This window comes from Phalaenopsis equestris, unplaced genomic scaffold (genome assembly GCF_001263595.1).
Source record: "Phalaenopsis equestris unplaced genomic scaffold, ASM126359v1 Scaffold000002, whole genome shotgun sequence".
Classification (NCBI taxonomy): Eukaryota; Viridiplantae; Streptophyta; class Magnoliopsida; order Asparagales; family Orchidaceae; genus Phalaenopsis; species Phalaenopsis equestris.
In genome coordinates, this window is record NW_018164444.1 from 76,683,182 (window position 1) to 76,706,603 (window position 23,422).

Below are 23,422 nucleotides of genomic sequence, written 5' to 3' on the forward strand. Positions count from 1 at the left end.
TTTTCCCGAACCCAGCACAATATAAACCCTATTTAATTCCTTATATTAAATAGGGGAACTTGTCGGTCAATACATTGGTTTCGCAGACCAAACGGATGTCATAACTTTCTTTAGTTTATTTGATCGAGCCTCACTCTCAATTCTTGCGTTCATCCTTCGGGATAGATACATGATTTGAGATAAAGCGCTCTTTCATCTAAACTATGAAAATTATGGGGTCAGTTTGACTTCATCTTTTTTCAAAACTAAATTTTTTTAAAAAAAACGTCCTTCCGAAGCGGGCAACGGGATTTCAAATTCCGATGGCCGACAGCTTCTTACGGGCAAACCCCACACCAAAAATAGTGCCGACACCAACTCAAAGGCTTGTAGAGACAAGTCCATCACAAAGAATTCCTTCATAGATGTCCAAAAACTTTGACCAAATCAGATCATTTTTAGATTCACCCTAATACCAAATATGATAGAGGTGGGTGGCCTTTTTTATGATATAAAGTACTAAAATTTACTATTTATGCTTGGTTTTAGGTCTAAATATGTGATGTGGAGGTTTTGGTGGAATATTAAAAGATTTATGAGAGGATAGTAACTAAAATACCAAGACTAGTTGGGATTAGGCTAGTTTAGGCTGATTTGAAATATCTCTTTTAGATTGGATAATGTCTAAAAAAATTATTAGATGTTAGATTAGGATGTGTACTTATGATCTAGAGAATACGGGTGGTTTTCGATAGGTTTACAATGGTGTTGAGGGTTAGAGAATAATACTAGACTTTATTATAATCAAGTTTGGTCGATAGGGATTTATAATAATTGTGAGGCTTTGATTGTTAGTTTGTTAATATTATAAGAAGTTTAAGATATGGATAAAAATGAGTGAATAATTTAAGAGTAAGTGTTATGAAGGATTAATGAATAACAAAAGAAAAATAAAGATAAATACATAATCTTACCAAAGAAAATGCAACACTTGAAGTCACGAAGCACCAAGAAACAATAGAGAAAATCCTCACTCAAATATTTCATTTAATAACTGTTCAAAAATATTATATATTAGTCATATTTATAGGGATTAAAATGATAAAAAAGTCGATAAAAGGTGGATAAATTTTTGAATGGTGGAATGTGGCCATTAATGAAGGAAGGAACAATCCACCTTTCTAATTTAATATTTTTTTATGACCAACCATAAAACCCTTAAGGTTTGAAAAATAAAATATTCTAAAAACTAAAATTTAAATTTAAATAATAAAATAAAATTTAAGTATTTGTTCTTGATATGGCTCTTGTGATCGGCTTTTAATGGGCTCTTATTTCGGCACTTGCTTGGGCTCTTGCTTGGGCACTTGTAAGTAGACCTTTGACTTCATTTAGATGATATACTACATAAAATAAGTTTGTATACTAGTACCTCTGAATAAGCATACATAAGAACCACCAACATGCTCACATTCATGTTAAGGCTGATATGAACAAGAATAAGATTGAATAATTTTAGAATATCAATTAACTTTGAACATAATGGGAATCACAAACTAAAACTAAATTGCTCAAGAAAAACATGTTCTATGTTCTTATACTCTATTCAGATTTTCCTCTCTCCTTGCAATTTTTAAGGTCACAACAATATCAAAACACTCTTTGATTGGGCTCGAGCCACCTGCTCTTCACTTACTTGTGAGCTCCTTTGATATCTCACTGAGATAAAAGATGTTGCTCTTATTTCTAAACTGGATGCCATATTGAGAGCTGAAAAGAGGATTAACAATAAGTTCTCTTTCCTTTTACCTGATCTCTCTCCCCCTCAAAGGATATAAATCACATGACTCTTTTCAAAAAGAAGTCCAACAAGTGCATACCTCAAACAAAATTATAAATTATGAGATATGAAGGAGAAAATGATAAGCAATATATTAGCAAGAAAAGAGACAATGTTTTAAAAATATTGATTACTATTTGTGAATATAAGTACAAAATTCACAAAGTCTCTATATAAAGATAACTTGATACATAATCAACCATAGAATCTATACAAATAATTCTTTTTAATTTATTTCATATTAATGATTTATGAGTAGATAAAGCATCAAAGCACCATTTGACCTCTGGCCATGAAGTTGTCAGGAATGCTTAGCTCCAAACACTATCTGAGATACGTTAGCATAACATCAGTAGCTTTCATCCTTCGATGATGCACATCACTATCCATTTTGAGCTCATTTTAATACACTAGCTCAGCATCCATGGCTTCCATCTGCCACCAAAATTTCAAACTCTTTTCTCTGCTCCTCGGATCTCTGATCAATTGTCAGTCCTTCAGCCTATAAATTAGAAATACGCCCTCATGCATCCAACAGACTATTCTGCAGCATCACAACATAATCAGTCAACCTATCTCTATCTTCCGAGTTAGAGAAAAAGTTGATTATGTGATTGGGGACTGGTGGAATCTCTTTGACAAGAAAAAGTCCCCTCAGTAACTGGTTCTAAGATCCCTCTAATAAATGGAGAACCACTAGAGGTGAAGATTAGCAGAAAGATTCCAGACTCTGTGTTTTCTAGTCTCGGGCCTTCCTTGGACGAGTTCATTAATATCTCTAAAAGCAAAAAGTTACCATATTTGGCTTGGAAAAAGTATCATATTGACAATATTGTTTAATGTTACTTTTTTTAAAGGGGATATCATCACTTCAACTTACCTTTTTGCCCGCGACAATAGGTCATGAGAGCCTCATGTGTTTCTCCCAGACAGGGTTGTTAATCCTTAGTCTCACCAATACCACTACCACCACAAGTTACAAAAGGGGCATGATTTGAAACTTGTAAATCAAAGATTCATGAATACAAATTAAAGGATACTCAACAACAAGGTCACGACTTATAAGAGCCAAAATAGAAGGTTTTCCTTGCTCCTCAGGCATGATGGAAAGTTGTCCCTCTATCGGATCATTCAAATCGAGAGAAGCCTTCTCTAACAAATGAGATTTTGACAAAAAAAATTATACCTCTTCTGTTGAACTTTCCCTTCATTGTATATCTTCAGATAAGCCTAAGGAGATTACAGGTTTCTTCAACATTCTAAAGGGAGAACTCTCATCATGAACTTATTATTTCGTGTCACTATAAGAAACTTGAAGGAAGTATCACACATAATGTTATAATCAATGTTATTTATAACATTTAACTTATTTTCTGTGATTTTCCTTTGAGTAGTTCACATGAGGTACCAAAATAGTATCCATAAGTGGGACCTGTTCAAATTCACTTTCACTTAACATTATTGCTCAAGCAAAATCAAGGATCAAAATAAAAAAGATCCGACAGGCAAAATGTAAATTTCAAATCAACCTTCTCCAGCAGGGGGGGTCATGGTGTCTAAGGAAAAAGTTGATCCACCTCGCTAACACAAATTCAGAAACTTCTCTCTATAAGGGAAGCACGATGTGCACCTAGGCGAAGTCCAGTCCCGATGTATTGATGAGTAAAAATGAATCTAATTCCTTGTATAATCAACCAATGAGTACCCTAAGTGAAAAGGGTTGATCCCCAAGACATGTTGCATTCTTGCCTTGAAGATCTCTGAAGAAGGTCGATCAAGCAACTAGAAAATTTTTCAATCTCCCATTCTTCTCGTGAAATTCCCTTTGAAGAGTCGAGAAAATTGAAAAACTGAATGTATCCACAAATATGACTATACAAATAATTTTTTACTTATATTTAATTAATAAAACCCTGTCAAATTAGTTGAATCGAACCCATCTACCGAAGTGGTTAAATCGAGTCTACCTAACGAAGTGTATGAATCGAATCCGCCTGCTAAAGTGGTTGAATCGAGCTCACATGTCGAAGTTGTTATATTCACTCATCTCAAAAGGACAACCTAACCCACTTGTATGATAGCAACTATTGGAGAAAATCGTCATAATTAGTAATGATATCTATCAATCTATTATTAAAAATGTTGTCCGACATTTGAGACTCAATTTTTTCATTTAGACAACAAAGATGAGCATTGAACCAACTTTGCCTGACGCCCATATTGCGATCTTTTCATCACGGCTTCAAAAAACTGTGTCGTACAATACAAGTTGTATCTTGTTTATTATTTATATATCATTTTTTTCTTGTGTATAAAAAGAAAGCAAAAAGGAGATAGAGGATTCTCTCTCTAATTTTTTTCCTACTAAAGGGAATTTCTTTCTTTCTCTCTATCTATAAAATCTTATAACTTAGAGAACCTTATATGAGCCAGACTTTTCCAGTTCACCGAAGATAGATAAGAATTTAACATACCACTCTCTTTCTCTTTCTCTTTCTCTTATTTTTTTCTCTTCCATACAAGGTTTTTACCAAGTTTTATGCACTCATGAACAATACAAGACCCTTTTGTCTCAAAAGGATTTAACAATGTGTAAATATGAAAGTTTATGCATGAGATATGTAAATACATAATAATTGTGTGCTACTATGTAAATTTCCCTTATAATTAAAAGAGTGTTGGATATGCACATCTTTTTTTATGTATTTTTTTTATTATTAAATAGTCATTTTTTTTAATAATGAAAAATATAAAATTTAATTAATTTTATTAATTAAGGCTTAATTTGAGTTTTCTCACCTAAAGAAGCAAATCTCAAACACTAATATTTTAAATTACTTAATATTTTTTAGAAATTTTGTTTCATAAGTGATAATTATTAAAATATTGAATATCTTTCAAAATTGCCTTTAATATTTGTAAATATCAATTTTCAATTATTAAACTATAAATTTATTCATTTTAACTCTAAATTTATTGAAAATGATGTTCCAATAGTATCAAAAAACAATCTTAAAATTTCTTTTAAATATTTGATAAAAATATTTATTTAATTGGTTGATTTTTTTTATAGTTCATCAAATCTTATTTATAGATGATAATCAATTATTGTCTTATTTAATACATCCTACTCCTTAGGTATTAAATACCCATAATACCCCTATATATTAGTTTTTTAAGCAATCATGGCCCACCAGTGGATATTTGTTTAGCAGCATATAATTAGTGAAGTCCACGAGTTCAAGCAAGTTATGCCCCTGAACTTGACTTTTATTACATATGCTACCCTCTCAGGCTCATTATTTCAAGTACGGTTGACCGCAGAAGCATGTTCGTGTAGCGTTTATTCAATAGAAAATTTACGTACAAATCACTTGAGCCGTCAAAAAAGTTCGTAGTTCGCAAACAACAACTCATGTTCATGTTCGGCTTGTTCGTTGAATAAAAAAGTCGAACACAAACATGTTTGTAAAGCTCAAATTGTAAATGAGCTAAACACGAACAACTGTTTGGTCGCTCGTGTTCGGCTCATTTTAGCTCGAAATAAAAAAAAAATTTAAATAATTATTTATATAATAATGTATTATATATATTTATATCTAACATTAAATTATAACTCCTTGTGTGGTAATGTGGTTAATATCTTTTTTGGTATACATTTGGTTCAGGTTCGAATCCCACACTTTACATCAATTTTTTTTCAAATTAATTTTTACGAGCTAATTTCGAGTCGAACACAAACACAAATATTTAAATCGAGCCGAACACGAACACATTGTTCACAAGTCAATTTCGAACACGAGCCAATTTTTAACACGAGCTATTTCAAACGAGCCGAGCACGAACCAAGTCTGAGCTCGCTCAAGCTCGGCTCGTTGCCCTACAAATCACTACATTCTTATCTATTTATATATCTAATACCTAATTTTACATTTTCTTAAATTGAAAATTTAATGTTTTTATGTGATATAAATGATTTAAATAGTATAAATATAAAAAATAAATTTAGATGTCAGATGTATAAATACATAAAAAAATGAAAGTTATAATTTTTACTGTGATTATATATAAAGCCTCCAATGCTTATGTATTTACCTATCTTATTCCCAATTTTTTTTATTTTTACATTTAAAACACCCTAGTTATGAAAATAGTGTAATTCACCAATTGATACGTCTTTTTTAACATAAAAAAAATAGGTTGAATTTGTAAAAATTAAAATTTGAGTCTGAAATAAGTAAAATAGATAAAAAGTAGATGCTATATATGTAAATTTTCGTAATTTATATTTTAAGAAAATATAGCGCCGAAAGAAAAATGATAGAAGAGCAACAAAATGCGAGGGATTCGGCGTCGAACTGGAGCGACGAAGGGGTAATGCGCGTAATAATCCATCGTTCGAACGCAGGCCACGGGGTTAGATCCGCGGCATACTTTCCACTTAAATCGGGAAGCTAAACCAAACAGCGGAGATTCACGGACCTTTACCGCATTGAGTCAAAACCGCCCGCCAAACAGACCTTTAGAGTCCATTTGGGGCAGCTTATAAGTGCGGGCGGTGTTTTCAAAAAGCCGCCGTACTATTTGGTTCACGCGTTTCACCAGCTTATCCGAAACTGCATTTGAGTTTTTACACTTAAAGCAGGCCGCGGGTCGACCCTTGCGGTCGGCCCGCGGGCTGCGTTTTGGGATAAGTAGCTTATCCTGAAACGCACAAGCTGCCCCAAACAAACCCTTAGTGACGTTGGCGTGCGCGTTGAGGTTAGAAATTTAAAAATAACGCTGGAGGCAATAAGGGTGTGAATGATTTAACTGCGGCAACATTACCGAATGACAGTTGTTCTGCTGATTGTGAGTGCGTCAGTCAAGAGAGATTCGGCGGTAACCAATTAGGTCCTTCAGCGCCAGCATTGGATACTTCTAAAGCGTTTAGCGTGAGGTATCTTGACTCCATCTATATTTTGTGGAGGATCAGATAAAGTATTAGGTATTAATTATATGATCTTACTATATAGTGAGGTGGGTGAATTGCACACGTGAGTAGAGCTTAACAATGAGTTTCAATTTGAAAGTGAACACACATGATTTTTTGTGCTCTTGTGCGACATTAAAATCTGGATTGCTTTTTGTCTAGTGATGCACATGAACACTATGATGGATGTGCAAGATGTTCTGATAATGATCAATGTATTCATAAGAGTTAGTTACCATTATGTATGAGTCAATACTAGGGGGCTTGAAACACATTAGGATGGGGTGTTAAGAACGACCTCAATCAAGGGTGACGATTCATGGAAATTACAACGAGTGGAAAAACGATCTCTGTTCCTGGAGGGAACTCTTCTCGAACCAGACAACATAGCTCATCATCGATTATAATATCAGAAGCAACAATATGACGCGGTTGGGTCAGGTTTCCTGCAAGTTTTGAAAGGTTATCAGCTCGTTTAGTTGCACGTGATGGATGAGTGAGACTTGCAGTATCGATGAGATTGGTGACCAGGCCTAATGGAGCAAGAGTCTCATCACGAGTATGTTCAAACAGGACATTTCCTTCTAATCATTGACTTTATGGTAACCATGCTTGATATAATTATACAGGCATCGATTGCCAAGCCTCATGTAGGAGCTGAATAATCTCAATTTGAGACTCCTCCATCCCAGTCTTCCAAAGAGGGGATCGAGGCACCTTCGCCAGCAAGATAATATATTTCAGGGTGAGAAGAGGCAAAGGCTTGACATCCCTGGTCCGTGGCCGTCCCCTAGAATGGTAGGTGTTATAATAGATGCTCCGTTGTTACGAGTATTGCACCTGGTGACCATTTAGCAAGTGTTGCAAGTAATTTGATTGTGGGATTTTCCATCCCATAGATGAGACCAAACTGTTGTGTACTGGATTATTCGTGATGGTAGAGTGATTATTTAGCATTTTAAAATTGTATAAAATCCAACACAAATACATAATAAAAATAATAGGTAGAGACACCAAAAGTTTTTATGTGGAGAAACCAAAAAGAAAAAAATCATAGGGTCTAGCCCAGTCAGAATGATCCATTATATGTGAGTACAAGTATAAACCCTTGTCCCACATATAGGAAAGGGTTATAAAGTCCCTCCAAGTACACTGTCCGTGTGCAGAAGAGTTTATTGCACAATGGACGAGAGTAGTTGCTATTGGGATTTATCACCAAAAGTTGGGTTCATCTTCATTGAGGTACATTGTCGCACAATATTCAAGACATTGTGTTGCTCTGTAATGTGCTTCCTTACTTAACAACATACGTCATTACTCCGCACGGTTCACCGATGGAAACGAGCAGGAGGCGGCCGACGATGATCGATGAAAATCAAAGTGGCGGTGGTCAACGGTTGTCATTAGCTACGAGAGTGATCGTCGCATCTTCACTCTAGAACAACTCTGGAAATTGGCTCCTTCTTTTACTGATCCAGGTTTAGGTCTAGCTCTTTCTTCATCTTTCACAAAAGGATTAAAGCTCTATTTATAGAGTTTGGGAGTGATATCCCTTATAAATAAGACAAGAATTTGAATCATTTTATCAGACGGCCCATAATGAATCCTTTGATCAAATGCCATTTTTGGGACATTCATGCATCATAATGATGTCATAATTGAGAGATTGTTGGACTTGTTTGATTCGTCTTATCAAGACGTTCGATTTGACTATAAACTTATCAGATTTATAACACATTTGATCATCCAATTAACTACCAAAAGCTTTCAAAAGTGATTTAATGGCTTGATCTAAACTTGATTTGACTCGAATGATGTCAATTTTAATGTCATTGAGTTTGACTTGTCGAACCGGTCAATTTGAATACAAGTTTGTTGAAATCGAAGTTTCACTTCTTTTCTAACAGAGTGAAACGACGAAAGCGTTAGAGGCATAACAGAGTTCGTGATACGTAAAATTGAAATTTGGTGTGAGTGATAAATAATTTACGGCATTCGTAATGCATGGTATGTAAGATCCTCAAATTAAAACAGTGATAATTTTTATGTTACATGCAACTTTTGAATGGTATAAATGTAAAAAGTAAAATTGAAGCGTTAAAACATCTAAATACATAACAGAGTAGTATGTAAATGCCCCTTTCCCTTCTGATTATTTTTCCATACTTAGCAATAATTTATGCCACTTGAAGGAGTAGCTGAGACTATAAATCGCAAGGTTTTATACCCAAACCTACTATTGACCAATTCAACAAATTCCAGTCATGCAATGCTTACTTCTAGTTCAGGCATTAATAGTGATTTTTACTTAATAATTGAATTAAAAAATAATTTTACCCTTTTATTCAGCTGAATATAACATGTTAATTCACTTTTATTAAATAAATTCCATTTATTATTGATTAAATTGAAATCAAACACTCACTACGTTATTGTTAAATAAGACATGAAGCACAAAGACAACCGTAACGAGCAGAATAGGAGCAAGCCCAGGCTCAGCTCTTGTTTGACTCGTTTATATTTCGAGCTCAAAAAATGTTTGTGATCGGCTAGTTTGCTTAGCGAGCCGAACACAAGTTGTTCACGAACAAAGAATTGTTTTGACAATCCTAATCAGATAACCATAAGATGTTAAGAGTTAGGGTAAGATTTAAAAATTATTAGTTATATTAAAACATCATTTCAATCTATTTTGATAATTTTATATTATTTTTTAATTAATACTTTTAATTGATTATAACTTTGTAGCCTTGTAGTTAACTAATTCTTTTAAAAATACTACTCATAAATATATATAATTAATGAGTAATATTTCAAGCCAAAACGAGCCAAATACGAAAGGACAAATGTTTATTCGTGTTCAACTCGTCAACTTAGCAAACGAGCCGAACAACAAGAGCTGTTCGCGAACAACGAGCCATTTTAACAGCCCTACACAAAGATATATAAAACAATCCAGAACGAAATAATTAATAATTAAAGGTACAAAACTTCCTGTCATGGTCTCATTGAAATTCTACTCAATAAATAAGACATTGCTCTCACTCACAAAAAAAAAAAAAAAAAATTCTAATCATTGGCAAGATAAAATCATTCATCTTACAAAAATTATTATATACATACCACACATTTCTTATATATTTACAAATCTAACACCTAATCTTTCATATTTACATAAATATCACTCAAAATTTTTAAAGTGAATGCACCTTTTCATACATAAATTTTTAATATCAAATTGTTATAAATATAAATACAAAACTTAATATATTAGCAATGTACATACATAGGAAACAGTGCCATATACATGTAAATTTCTCAATTTATTCCCCATAAACTTTATGATCATTGTCTCACAAAATAAGGAGAGGAGTCAGGAAATAATAACCAAATTTTGAGAAAGTGTCCTGAATTCTAAACTAAACTTAGACAAATATACTGTGAGCTAAAATTTCACAAAAATTATATTCTCTTAACATCCTTGGATGCCTTCCAGCCCTAGCTTTTGTCACATGGGCATCATTTATTACTGTTACAGTCAAAAAGATTGCTGCAGCAGAAGCCCCTAATTCATAAGCAGGAGTCAGGAGTCAGGAGTCAGAATTGGTCTACCTAAACCCCCCACACTCTCAATGTGCCATAAACTGCCAAGCTGTTTCTAGCTATATTAATTTCTTTTGGAATATAGCTACTAATTATTGAAATATTTTACTCATCATTTGGAATATATGATTAATTCAAATCATAACAGCATATTAGCATGACTGAAAAATAAATACCATAAATGTATGGATAAAGGAACTTAAAACTTAGTCAAACTTGACACATTCATTCTGTCTTAAAATGTATGGCATATCACAAAAAATGAAAAAAAAAAGGAGGCATTTACATGCATTTCTATGTATTTACATAATCTCACATCTAAACATTACTTTTTAGCATTTATACCACCCAAATCTTTCATATCACATAAAAAATACAACTATTTTCACTTCTAAAAACTGAAATACACCTTTTAATGTATAAGTAAGGTCACATATATATAAAAATTGAAGTTGTTAGATATGTAAATACATGGGGATTGAATGGTTTGTATGTAAATCTTCTACCAAAAAAGTGCTGAAATTGAATGTACTTGTGGGTGTGACCATGTGAGAAATTAAAATGTTGAGCTGAATGTGTGAAAAATCATGAATGATTATATTAAAAGGACTGTGAGAGTAATATATCAAAGAAAACTGATGAAAAACAAAAATTTAATGGTTTGAATATACGCGATAAAGAAATAAAATGCATCACAAAATGAGTTCATAAGATCAAGTATCAAAGACTAGGAAGGCAAAAACAGTGCACAGATAAAAATGAGTTGATAAAACTAGCTTCAGAAACGTATGAACTAAAAATGTATACCAAAAAATATTACAGCACAAAATAAATTCAATACTTCATACAATATTGAATAAGAATGAAAGAAAAATGAGAAATCATAAAGCCAAAGCCAAAGCCAAACATTGGATATAAAGTTGAAGATAATAATGATGATCAAGCAAAAGCCTAAAAATTTAAGAAGATAATAGCGTTTGGGGCAGCTTGTGTTAATTCGGATAAGCAACTTATCCTGAAACGCGGCCCACAGGTGACCCGCAGGGTTCAAACCACGACATGCATTTAGTGTAAAAATCCAACCGCGTTTTCGAATAAGCTGCCAAAACGTGTTTTCCAAACGGTAATGCGGCGTTTTCAAAATGTCGCCCGCATTTATAAGCTGCCCCAAACAGGGATGTGAGTGAGAAGTATTGCTTTCAATAATGGGAGGATTAATGTCTCCACTCTAAAACCCTCAAACATCCACAAACTAGCCATAAATAAAAAGGGGCATTTACATACATAACCAACAATTCTTATGCATTTACACATCTCACATCTAAATTTGTATATTTACACATCACTCAAATAAAGTGGCAATAGTACTATTTTGTACTATTGCCACTTTTTAAAAAGTAAAATACATATTTTCATGCCGTCAAGCATAAGTTTAAAACACCATGTTAGAGATGTAAATATGAAATTTTAGGTGTGAGATATGTAAAAACATAAAAATTTTGTCCTAGTATGTAAATTTCCCAAATAGAAAATGACCTTCATTCTCAATTCTCTTCACAACATGAGGTGCATAGTGAATTAAAGGTTCAGCTGTGTCACCTTACATTTCCATCAGCACATGTCCGCATATCTAAGATACATTGAAAAGACAATTCATAAAGACAAGCTGAACCCATAAAAACACCTGCAAGCACTGATTAAAGTCCCTTTCTTCAACTTTAATACTGGAGTTAATAGGTAAAAAAAAAAGCATACGAACGTCTTTCTTCAAATTTATAGAAAAAGTAGCAGCAGCAACCACAAGTGGTCCATAACAGCCACAACTTCACCAGTAAAAATATTTCTTACTGCAAAGGACACCAAATACAACAATTTTTAATCAGCAGCGAAAAAAAAGTCATAGAAATGACTAATCATTTATAAGAGAAGCCACTTCATGCAGAAATAAATAGACAGTTCCATTATTCGAAGGAGTACAGAGTGGCAAGAATCTTATTTTCTGCAACAGATCAGCAATGGATTGCAACGCTTCTAATGTAAGCAGATTTACTGCTTATATTTTGCCTTTTGGTAACAGCCGGTGAATACATAAATGTTTTATTTTGCTACTCGACGAAATTTAAGCAGCATTTAAAGAAACTGAAAAATGGGACAATCCGAATCTGGATGTCAGCCTTTTGAGTGAAGATATATTGTAAGGGAAGGTCTGGAGGGCATAGGGAAGAACAGTTAATGGAGAGGAAATTACTGCACCTAATGATTCTCGTTCCTCATTAGGAAGTTAAATTTCTGTTCATGTAATAGGATATTATGCTACGTGCATTTTTTGTAATTTCTCCCCCAATTTTCGATTCACGGTTCTAGGAATCTCAATATGAAGCTTGAAGAACTTGGAAAATCATTCCAGCTGCTAAAAGTTATTAGATTGAAACGTAACTTGCTTTGAACTTTAGGTGATGGAAGATGTTTTAGGCTCTCTGATTTTTTAATGCAAATATAGAATAAGATAAAGGAAACAGAAAAGGCCAAAGTTCTCAGTACACCAAATCTTAAGGCAAAAAATTGTATCTTTTGCAGAAAACAGAAAATCATTAAAAAAAAAAATTGTACCGAATGATAATTTAAAGATCATCCAAATCTGAAATCAAACAAGAGATCTAAGAACAAGGCAACAAACTAGGCATGATAAAAACTTAAATACCAAAAAGCAAAACCATATAATAGTGGAAATGACCAAATTTTAATTATGCATGAAAAAATCAATTTCAAAGTGCATTAATGAAAAGAGCAAGGATAGAATTAACCAAGATCTTAAAACTTATGCCAATATGTGGAGAAAACTTTTGCCCAAAAGTTGCAACAACTTCAAAGCTCAAAAAGTCTATCTCCAGAAGAATAAATATGAGTAGTCTAAATTGTATTAAGCCAAATTTGAATTTTATATAACTAGAGACTTCCTATTTATAAATGAAACTACAATATACTCGGTAGTTCCAAAAAATCTAAAATAGTTGAAACAAGTTTCCAATCTCCAAACACCAAGTGCACAATTCTGCCAATCCTATAAACAGCCTATTTGTTAATCTACTAGTGTCATAGAAGCAGAAAATTAGCCCACCTGAAAAATGTCAAAATAGAAATGCCGCAGAAGAAAACAACAATCGAACTCCAGCAACAAAAGAAAATATCAGATCCCATATGTAATGAATAAGTTGCCAGCAACAAAACATCCAACATCAATTATTCATGTTTTGCATGAGGTAAACGACTACCAAATTAACTAGCAATCCATTGCAACAATCTACTCCATGCTGGGGCAAGGCGAACACCTCCTCCGCGATTTTTGGGGGGGGGGGGGGGGGGAATTTTAAATATATAAATAATACGGTAATTAAATGACGATAATAATAAATAAATAAATGAATGAATAAAAATACATAAAATTAATACATTTAGAGGAAAAAAAAACAAACAACTAGTGAGATAATACCATCAAATTTATAATTAGAAAATATAAGTATAAATAATACAAGAAATTAGGAAAATAGAAGCAAACAAGGGGCTAAGTTGGGCATATTTTTATCAAGGGTGGGCAAAATTATAAAATTGAGGGTGGACACAATCCTAAAAATTAATATTTTCCTAAAGAGACAAAAATTACTTCCAATTGGTTCAGCCACAATCAGGAGGAGCTAGCCCAGACCAAGATGAGAAAAAAAGGTGACACAAGTAAATACGGCAAATAGTAAACTACCAAGCTAGTGACTGGACAAAAACAACTAACCAGTCACCAAGACAACAATAAAGAAAAAAACCAACTATTGTCCAGAACTAACATAGAACAATCCACTAGACAAAATGACACCAAACAAACACAGAATGAAGCCCTTCTCAGCAGGATCACTATTATTCTCATGCTTTAAAAAAAAGATTTAAAATATTAAATAAAACCAAAATCATATCAATGCACATAATTTTCACATCCGACGAGTATAAAATTTTTAGATTTGCGCTATTAGGCTTCAAAAATTGAAGTTGCACTTCTCATCTTCCTTCAAACAATGAAATTGTTACAGTCCAATAATTCTAACACATAATTAATCCATCACAGGCCTAATTAGCTTCTTGTATTTTTTCCATGGTCTATTTTGCATGAATATGTTATCGTTAGACATTTTCAAGTTGTTCAATAATCTGCAGTGATATAAATAATATAGAGAGAAACTAATTTTTTAAATGATTAAGACATAAAGTAGCTAGAAAATAACTATTGATTAATATTTACGTTGACTTTAACTACATCATATTTTAAACTTTAAAAGAATGGATCGAGAACGAAAGATACATCATATCTTAAACTTTAAAAGAATGGATGAAGAGTGAAATATATGTAAAGACAAAGGCTCCTAACTTCTTAATATGTATGTATGCATATATATACTCACATACAAGCGCGATGTTTTCAATTCCAGCTCTGCTAGGGTTTGCGATTCGATGGCGACGCGTGTAAGTCATCCTCCATGGCTCGTTCTTATGCCGGCGTGACCGCCAGCGGCGTCCCAAGCTTCCCCCTCGCCTTTCACGATTCTCTTGCGCTGGTTACCGAGACTACTTTCATTCGACGTCCAGACCGGAAAGGGGGTAAGCTCGCACTCTTCCTCCCCGACTCTGACAATGTCGATCTCGCCTCTTCTTGTCGTCTCTATCTAGTAGGAAAATTTTTGTATGGGCATCCAAAGATGAAGTTCCTTCGGAAACACTTGAACTTATGAAGCTTACCAGTGGTTGGAAGATCGGACATTTGGATGGAAGACATATTTTAATTCAATTGTCCAATGAGAAGGACAATACGCGTCTGTTTGCTAGGCGTTTGGTGTGGTTTGAGAACTGTGCTATGAAAATCTTGAAGTGGTCAGTCAATTTCGATCCCAAAGCTGAAGCTTCGATTCCCAACTTTGAAGGTCCATTTATTTAACCGTGAGATATTGTTTTCCTTGGCTGCTATGTTCGAGAGACCCCTTAGACTTGATGCTCCCACTTATAATCTCTTGAGACCGTTTATGGCTAGGGTTTTAATCGAACGGAATGTTACCTTACCTCCACCTGATGAGGTTTGGATTGGTTCGGCTCACAATGGATACTGGCAGCAGGTTCTATTAGAAAAGCATCCTTCTTACTGTACTCATTGTCATATGTTTGGCCACGACCCATATCAATGTTTTCGGTTACACCCTGAGTTGCGGAAATGGGGAGGTACAAAACAGTCAAATGTTGAGCAGGTGCCTCTGCTCCCTGTGGAAAATGTTTTGGATGCTCCGGCAGTTGTTCCTGCCGAGGTTCTCACCTACCTGTACACCCTATTTTGGCTCCTCATGAGGGGCGGCTTGTCTCGCCTCCTCAACAACCTTTATCTCCTGTTGGGAGAGATGATAAGGTGATGCCTGGGATGGCTCCTCCTATTCTTTCTAACACTGATGGGGCTCGTCTATCTTCGGCCTCTCTTCTTGATGCTTTGAATCCTGATAATACCTCTCTATATTCGCATCATTCTATGCTCTTACTGATACTCCTTTCGAGAATATTTCTAAAATGTTAAGGGATAAATGATATGTTCAAAAATATCGTCGGAGAAAGTTTAGCGGCCAAAAGAAGGTTCAAAATCACAATATTGGGAGTAATTTGTTGGATATGAATCACTATTATTCTGATGGAGAAATGGACAAACCCGGCCTAGATCTTCTAGGAAGGGTAAAATGTCTACTCATATTTAACGTACTAATTTGGAAGACCAGGGGAGTTGCAGATCCTCACTCCCTTGGTAGACTTAAATTAATGACAAGAATTCATAAGGTCGGCATTTTTGCTATTTTGAAACCCTTGGTCTCCTCTCCTGATGATCACATTTTGGGTAAATTCAAAAAATTTTCTTTCTTTGCTAATTGCTCAAATAAGATTTGGTTGTTTTGGTGGAAGCATATCACAGTTGATGTCGTTATTGATGATAAACAGTTTGTGCACACCTCTTTCTTCATGGAGGAATATTTTGGTTGTCTTACTTTCATTTATGTCGGGACTTCTAACACGGCAAGATATGATCTTTGGCACAAATTATCTAATATGAATGCTCTTATTCACCAGAATTGGTTGGTGGAAGGTGACTTTAATATGATTATGCATGATTCAGAAAAATTGGGTGGTCGGAAAGTTGACACCACTTTGATGGATAAATCCACTGAAACTATGGACATGCCTGGCAGCTCTGATCTGGGCTTTGTTGGTTGTAAGTTTACTTGGAAAAGCGGCAAGCTTTTTGAACGCCTTGATAGGTGTTTTGCTAATCAATTGTGGATATCCTCTTATGGTTTCTCTCAAGTTCAACATCTTTGCAGATCTGGTTCTGATCACAGTCCCCTCCTCCTATCCTTTGATTTTTTCAGATTTTTTCAAAAAGGCCTCCAATTATCATTTTTGTTATTTAAATATTTGGGCTAGACATGATTTTTTTAGAGTTATGGCTACTAATTGGAGGTGTGAGGAGGTGGGCTACGCTTGGTTCACTCTCTGGAAGCTCCATAAAAATGTGGCTTCTGCTTTAAGATCTTGGAACTGTGATGTTTTTTTGGAGATGTTCATGTTAGAGTTAAGAGGGTTGAACAGAGGGTCAGTCTCTTACAGGCTCTTGATGAATCTTCTGATGATATTATTCATGAAATGCAGGAGGCTAATAAAGAATTATTAGAGGCCTCCCTTTGGGAGGAGAAGTTGTTGCAACAAAAAGCAAGGGGAGACTTAGGCTCCATTTGGGGCAATTTATCTGCTGCGGAGGCGTTTTGAAAACGCCGCCCCTCACCGTTTGGAAATTACATTTAAGTAGCTTATTTGAAAACACAGTTGATTCTTTACACTAAATGCGGAATGCAGGTCGAACTTTGCGGTCAGCGTTTCCAGATAAACGACTTATCTAGATAAGCATAAGCTGCCTCAAACACATCTTTAATTTTCTCAAGGAGATAGAAACACCAAATATTTTCATGTTTCTATTAAACAACGACGGGCCAATAATACCATTATTAAAATTAAAAATCATGAGGAGATCTGGATCACTGGGGATGAGGAGCTTGGGGATAGCGTTGTTCTTTATTTTTCTAAACTTTTTGAGCATCATGAAACCTCAGGCTCTATTGATGCTTCATTATTTTGCTTCATTATTTGATGATGTATTTATTTGATGATGTATGTCATCACATGGAGGATCTCAATTTATGTGGTATTCCCTCGGCTGAGGAAATTTATTCTGCTCTTTTGGAAATCAATAGTAACAAAGCACATGGACCCGATGGTTTCACATTTGCTTTCTATATTAAATGTTGAAGTATTGTTAAGGAAAATGTGGTGGAAGCTATCCATAGTTTTTTTTAAGGGTGAGACCCCGGGGAAGTATTTCTCTGCCGCTACTATTGTCCTCATCCCCAAAAATACTCAAAAAATCACTTGACACCATTTTAGGTCTATTTCTCTGACTTCAGTTATATCTAAAATGATTAGTAAACTGTTGGTCAAACGGATTCAACGTCATCTCCATAAATGAATATCTTCGAATCAATATGCATTTATTCAAGGGCGAGGGATCAAAAAAAATATTATGCTTGCGCAGAAACTTATTCAGGATATTGATAAGAAATGTAGAGGGGAAACATGGTTACTAAATTGGATATTCACAATGCTTATGACTCGATTAGTTGAAATTTTATCTTGCAGGTTCTTAAGGCTCGGGGCTTCTCTCAAGATTTTTGCAAACTAATTATCTCATGGCTTCATTGCAATAAATATAGTATCCTCATTCACGGTCAATCTCGGGGTTTCTTTAGTGCGAGTCGTGGGATTAAGCAGGGTGACCCCTTATCCCCTACTATTTTCATTTTGATATTTGATTCTCTCTAGCTTTTTAAATGATCTTTTCAGGCAAAACCCCACCTTGCAGTATGCTCATATATCCAATACGTTGGTTACGCATCTGGCGTATGTCGATGACATGATTTTGTTTTCTAATGCTAGCAAAAAAGCAGTAAGGAAAGTACACCGTTTAATGGAAGATTTCCAATCTGTTTCTGGGCTCCTTTTTAGTGCAAATAAATGCAACTGATACATGGGGAACACAGTCAATCGAATGTGTGATGGAATGCCAACTTTACTGGCTTCTCTCTTTCAACCCTTCCTCTTAAATATCTGAGGTTTTTTTTTTTATTTAAGAGCAGGAAAAGACGGATTCAGTTTGATGAGATGGTCGATAAAGTGCGAAAAAAAATTTTGGATTGGAAAAATAACTTTCTCTTTTTTGGGGGTAGAATTACTTTACTCATGAGTATTTTGCAATCTCTCCCTTTATATACTCTTCAAGCTTTCCAACTTAAGAAGAGTACCCTATTGAGCCTCGAAAGATGTTTTAACAAGTTCTTATGGGTAGGGTATCATTGGAGAATCATTCATAGGGTATCATTCAGGTAGAAGATGGATGCCTTGGAAAAATATTTGCAAACCAATTTATGTTGGCGGTTTGGGTTTTAAATCTCTGCATCATATTGTTGATATTAACATTTTTAAGCAATGGTTTAATTTCCGGAAATGGTATTCTTTGTGGGCCAAATTCATGCTTGGTAAATATTGCCACTCCTCGCATCGTGCTCTGATTAATTGGAGGTTGGGGGATTCCACGATGTGGAAGAGGATGCTTCATATTAAAGATTGGGCAAAGGAGTTCATTTACTGGGAGGTGGGGAGTGGTAATATTTCATTTGGGCATGATTTTTAGTCCCATGTTATGCTTGATATGAGGGATACAAGGTTTTCTAGCCTTCTGGTTTCTGACACCTGGGTGGATGGTCATTGGAATTTCCCTTTCCTCCTTAGCCTTTTAAGACTTAAGGGAGCTACTTTTAGTACCACAATTTCTATTGAGCCTCAAATTCAAGATACTCCCACTTTGAAATTTCCTATTTCTTGCTCCATTACCAATTCATTATATTCTGCTTTAGATAATTTTCATAAGCTCCAAGAGTGTTTGGAGTTGGGCTTTAACCCCGCCTATGTCTTTCCTGACTTGGCGGATTTTCCATTCGGTTATTCCTTGTGATGATATTTTAAAATTGTAGGGTTTGAGACTTGCTTCACATTGTTGTTTGTGTAATGCGGCAGAGGAGTCTATTGAGCATCTTTTCTTATTATGTCCCTCTTCACAGTTTATTTGGAGGATGGTTGGCCTTTGGTTTGGAATCTTTTTTTTACCACTCTTGTTTGTAATCCAGATCGGAAGCAGAAACATTTTTTTACAAGTTTACTCTTACATTATATGCTGAGTTATATGGATGGCTCAAAATGATATCAACCATGAGGGTAAAGTCATTCATAATACGATGGTTTTTACAAATATAATTGCTTATGTTGATAAGCTTTGGAGGACGGGTAATGCTAAACAATGCTTCTTTTCGAGCATCACTTATTTTCAATCTTTGGGGTCCACGACTATGGTTGGGGGGAGGATACCGCAACTCCCGGTTTTGGTGAGATGGCGGCCACCTCCCACGGGGTGGGTAAAGTTTAACACGGATGGGAGCTGGAAATCTTGCAGTGTAGGTTGTAGGGGCATTGCTAGGAATAATACCGAGGATTGTATTCCTCTCTTTTCATCTCCCTGTTTCGCTGATACTCCTCTTGAGGCGGAAGCTCGGGCCATCTTGACGGTTGTCATGATAGCTCATTCATTTAGTTGGCATTTTATTATTTTTGAAAGTGACTCTCGCATTTTCGTTGATATTTTTTGCTAATGGAGCTGATGCCTCTTGGGTTACATTAAGAGGATTAAACTATTAACCTCTCATATGTCTATTATTTGGAGGTTCATATATTGTGAGGGGAATAGACCCGCAAATTGGTTTGTTATATTTGGTAGCACAAGTTACAACTGTTGGGCCCCCCCCCCCCACCCCCCCTTTATACACATTCGTTGTTGGGGACAAGTTAGATGTTTCTTATGTCCGTTGTGGTTCCTGATAGCATATATGTTGCCCCTGTTTATTTTTTATAAATTTCAGTGGAATGGTTTGACCCCTGTTTTGCAAAGCAATTGGAATGGGCTATATGACATTTCTATGGTATTCAGGTCTCCTATCATCTACTTTTTGTATTCATACTTCGGTATTGGGATGGTTTGGATTATTTCTGTCAGCTGCTTAGGGGCTGGGGATGTGGATGCCCCTAGGCTGGATTATTTTTGTCTTGGTCTCCTCGGTTTACTGTCTTCTATGATGGAAAGGGATGTGGTTTCTCTCTTTTGTTTCTGTGTTTTGATCTCTGCAGGATTCTCATGTGGCTTGCACGACTTATTTGGGTCTCAACTGGATGTTGATGTTGTCTCTTCAAACTCATCGAATCACTCGATCTCTTTCTTCGATTTTTTTGGTTGTTTTTGGTGTACATCTATATATTGGGTATACTTTTCTTTCGGTATATTGGATCTCATGTATTTTGGGTACACAATACCTTTTATCACTTTTCTTTCATTTTTTTTGGCGTGGAGTTGTAATGTGGTTAGAGGAACCCCTAGGACCCTCCTTTTAGTTTTAGATGGGGATTTTCCCTCCCTCCCTCACTTTTGTACCTTCTTTTTATATTAACACGTAGGGAGTCACGTGCTGCTCTTTCCTTACTCTATATATATATATATATACTCACATACAAACACAAGGAAATAAACCTAAAGCATTTTTACTTTTGTATCCTTAAACATGATTCTTTATATAAGATTAGATCATGTCAGCTTATGATTATGTGTTTTTGTTTTCTTTTTTTTTTTGTTTGTTTGCTTGTTTGTTTGTTTTTGTTTTTGTGTTCTTTTTTTCTTTCTTTCTTTTTTTATATTTTTTTTTAATATTTTTTTTTATGGCTTATGGCGATGCATGATACGACATAATAATAGTTTAAATGACTTTGAGTCAATCTTGAGTTAAGATTAAAATTAAATCAAATAGCGGATTAAATCTTTCATGATGTTCATACTTTTCGTGTATAAAGGTGCTTATGGTTTTGTTTTATTATTATTAAGAAAGATTTCTTCTAGGATTAATCTTTAGCACTTTCAGATGAATCTGGTTCTCATTAAGATAGCATTTATTGAACTGCATCTAACGAATAGAGATCACTGGTTAGGCGCCACTAATTATGATGCTACATTCATATGTTAAGCACAGATTTGAAAGTTTAGGATTGCTTAATAAAGAATAAAAGGAGCCACAAATTAATGTACTAAATAATAAAAAATATAAGAGATGGATACAGTAATTAATAAAAAAATAGAAGTGTCATGAATTCATGTACTACATATGAAAAGGTGAACGCCAAATATTGCTTTTTCTCCAATTGGCCAAAACAGAAACTTTTTATTGCAACTTTAATTTATAAATTCCTTGTAATTAATAGCTTTCAATCTTTATTTTAAACTATTGATAAATGTATAACTACCCATTAAGGGAGTCAACAAAACAGTTCTCATTTTGATTAGTTTTCTCACCTTCACAAGCCAAAGATTCCATAAAAAGTTCCTCCAAATTCTCCTTGAAATTCAACAATTTTAACATGATTAAAACCTTTACAAAAATTATTGCTGCGAATCACGAGCAGTGATTAGTGAATGTTAATAAATTACAAGGCTACTCTTTGGTATCCAGACTAAGGCCAAAAAAAAACTTGCTCCACCTTAGAAAAGACGTCTATAAAATAGCATTTCGTTTGAGGTGGCTAAGGAAGTTTCTTGTGTTATCACCGGGATCAGTGGTTCCATTGCAAGATAAAAATAACTACTCACCACATATTAATGTATCCATGCTATTAAATACACCCTACAGGCATGCCAATTTTTCGTCCCTAAAGGGGAATGGATTGTGCTGTAAAAACAAATTGTAATATCTTCAATCAATATTCAATAGAAACATAGCATACAATCCAAAATTTCAATAATAAAGATCAGGACTAGGCAGAGAGTTTTGTCCCAATTGTGAGTTTAAAGTAATGATTATGGAAAGGACATCTCCTTTCGATAAGGGTACAGTTGCATAGAATAACAACCCCTAAAACGCACATTAATAGTATCCTCATTTTACGTTAGGCTAGCTTTTCTTATTGGTGCATGTAAGGATGCATATTTACCTATATGTTTCATGCTTTGTTTCTTAGAGGAAGTCCTGCTGGAAACTATGAAGAAAGGAGCAAAAATTTGCAGCTAATAGAGCATTACAAGTAAAAGGATGAATTTAAAATTTTCATTTAGCTGAAACCTTACCGGTTACTCATCCTTGAATAATTGTCATAAAATTCGAAAATGGCATCTGCAAGAAGCACAAGATAATGTCATCAAAAAGTTTTCCAAGCCTCAAAATCGTTTATGTAAACGGAGCTTCAAATAAATCACAATGCAGAAGAAAAAAATTGTCAGTTCTCCACAAAGTGTGCATCCCTACAATTTCAATTATCTTCTAGTTGCATTAACCATCAAAGATAATATATTCATGAATAATCATGCTTGACTCATTTTTGTTAATTGTTGCATTAGGTGTTAAGCCTATTCTTCTAAATTCATTTAAAAAAATATATATCCACGTCATCATAGTTGAGTTATAATTAACATATTTCTTCATAATCCTTTGGCCCTAAGTTTACTCATCTAATTGATACCTTTTCTATCCTTTATTGTATATTTTCAAACAGCTTGTTTATTTTTAAATAATTATTGTTTTTTTTTTTAAATGCCAGTAAAAACCTAGAACTCATATAAGTATTCATTCATCTATCCTTCCTAATTTTCGCATACATGCATCTTAAGATTAGGGCTGTCAAAACGGCTCGTCATTCTCAAACAGCTCGTGTTCGGCTCGTTAAGAAGCTCGTGTTCGACTCGTTCGCTAAATTAAATTTGTTTTGTTCGTGTTCGGCTCGTTTTGGCTCGAAATACTACTAATCAATTATATATATATATATAT

The 23,422-nt window shown here is 34.5% G+C and overlaps 1 protein-coding gene across 2 annotated transcripts in view; it reads right to left on the reverse strand.

The window, feature by feature from the left end:
* Positions 1–10,182: 10,182 nt before the first annotated feature.
* LOC110022882 (26S proteasome non-ATPase regulatory subunit 9) overlaps positions 10,183–23,422 on the reverse strand; it is a 41,305-nt gene continuing 28,065 nt past the window's right edge. Inside the window, exons 5-6 of one of the 2 annotated variants that reach the window (XM_020722030.1) lie at positions 22,726–22,771; positions 10,183–10,356 (exon numbers count right to left, since the gene is read on the reverse strand). In XM_020722030.1, the coding sequence (XP_020577689.1) occupies positions 22,750–22,771 (22 nt within the window). In that variant the 3' untranslated portion in view covers positions 10,183–10,356; positions 22,726–22,749. Of the gene's footprint in view, positions 10,357–11,942; positions 12,242–22,725; positions 22,772–23,422 lie in introns of those variants that run through there. The other variant, XM_020722023.1, reaches the window with a different exon arrangement.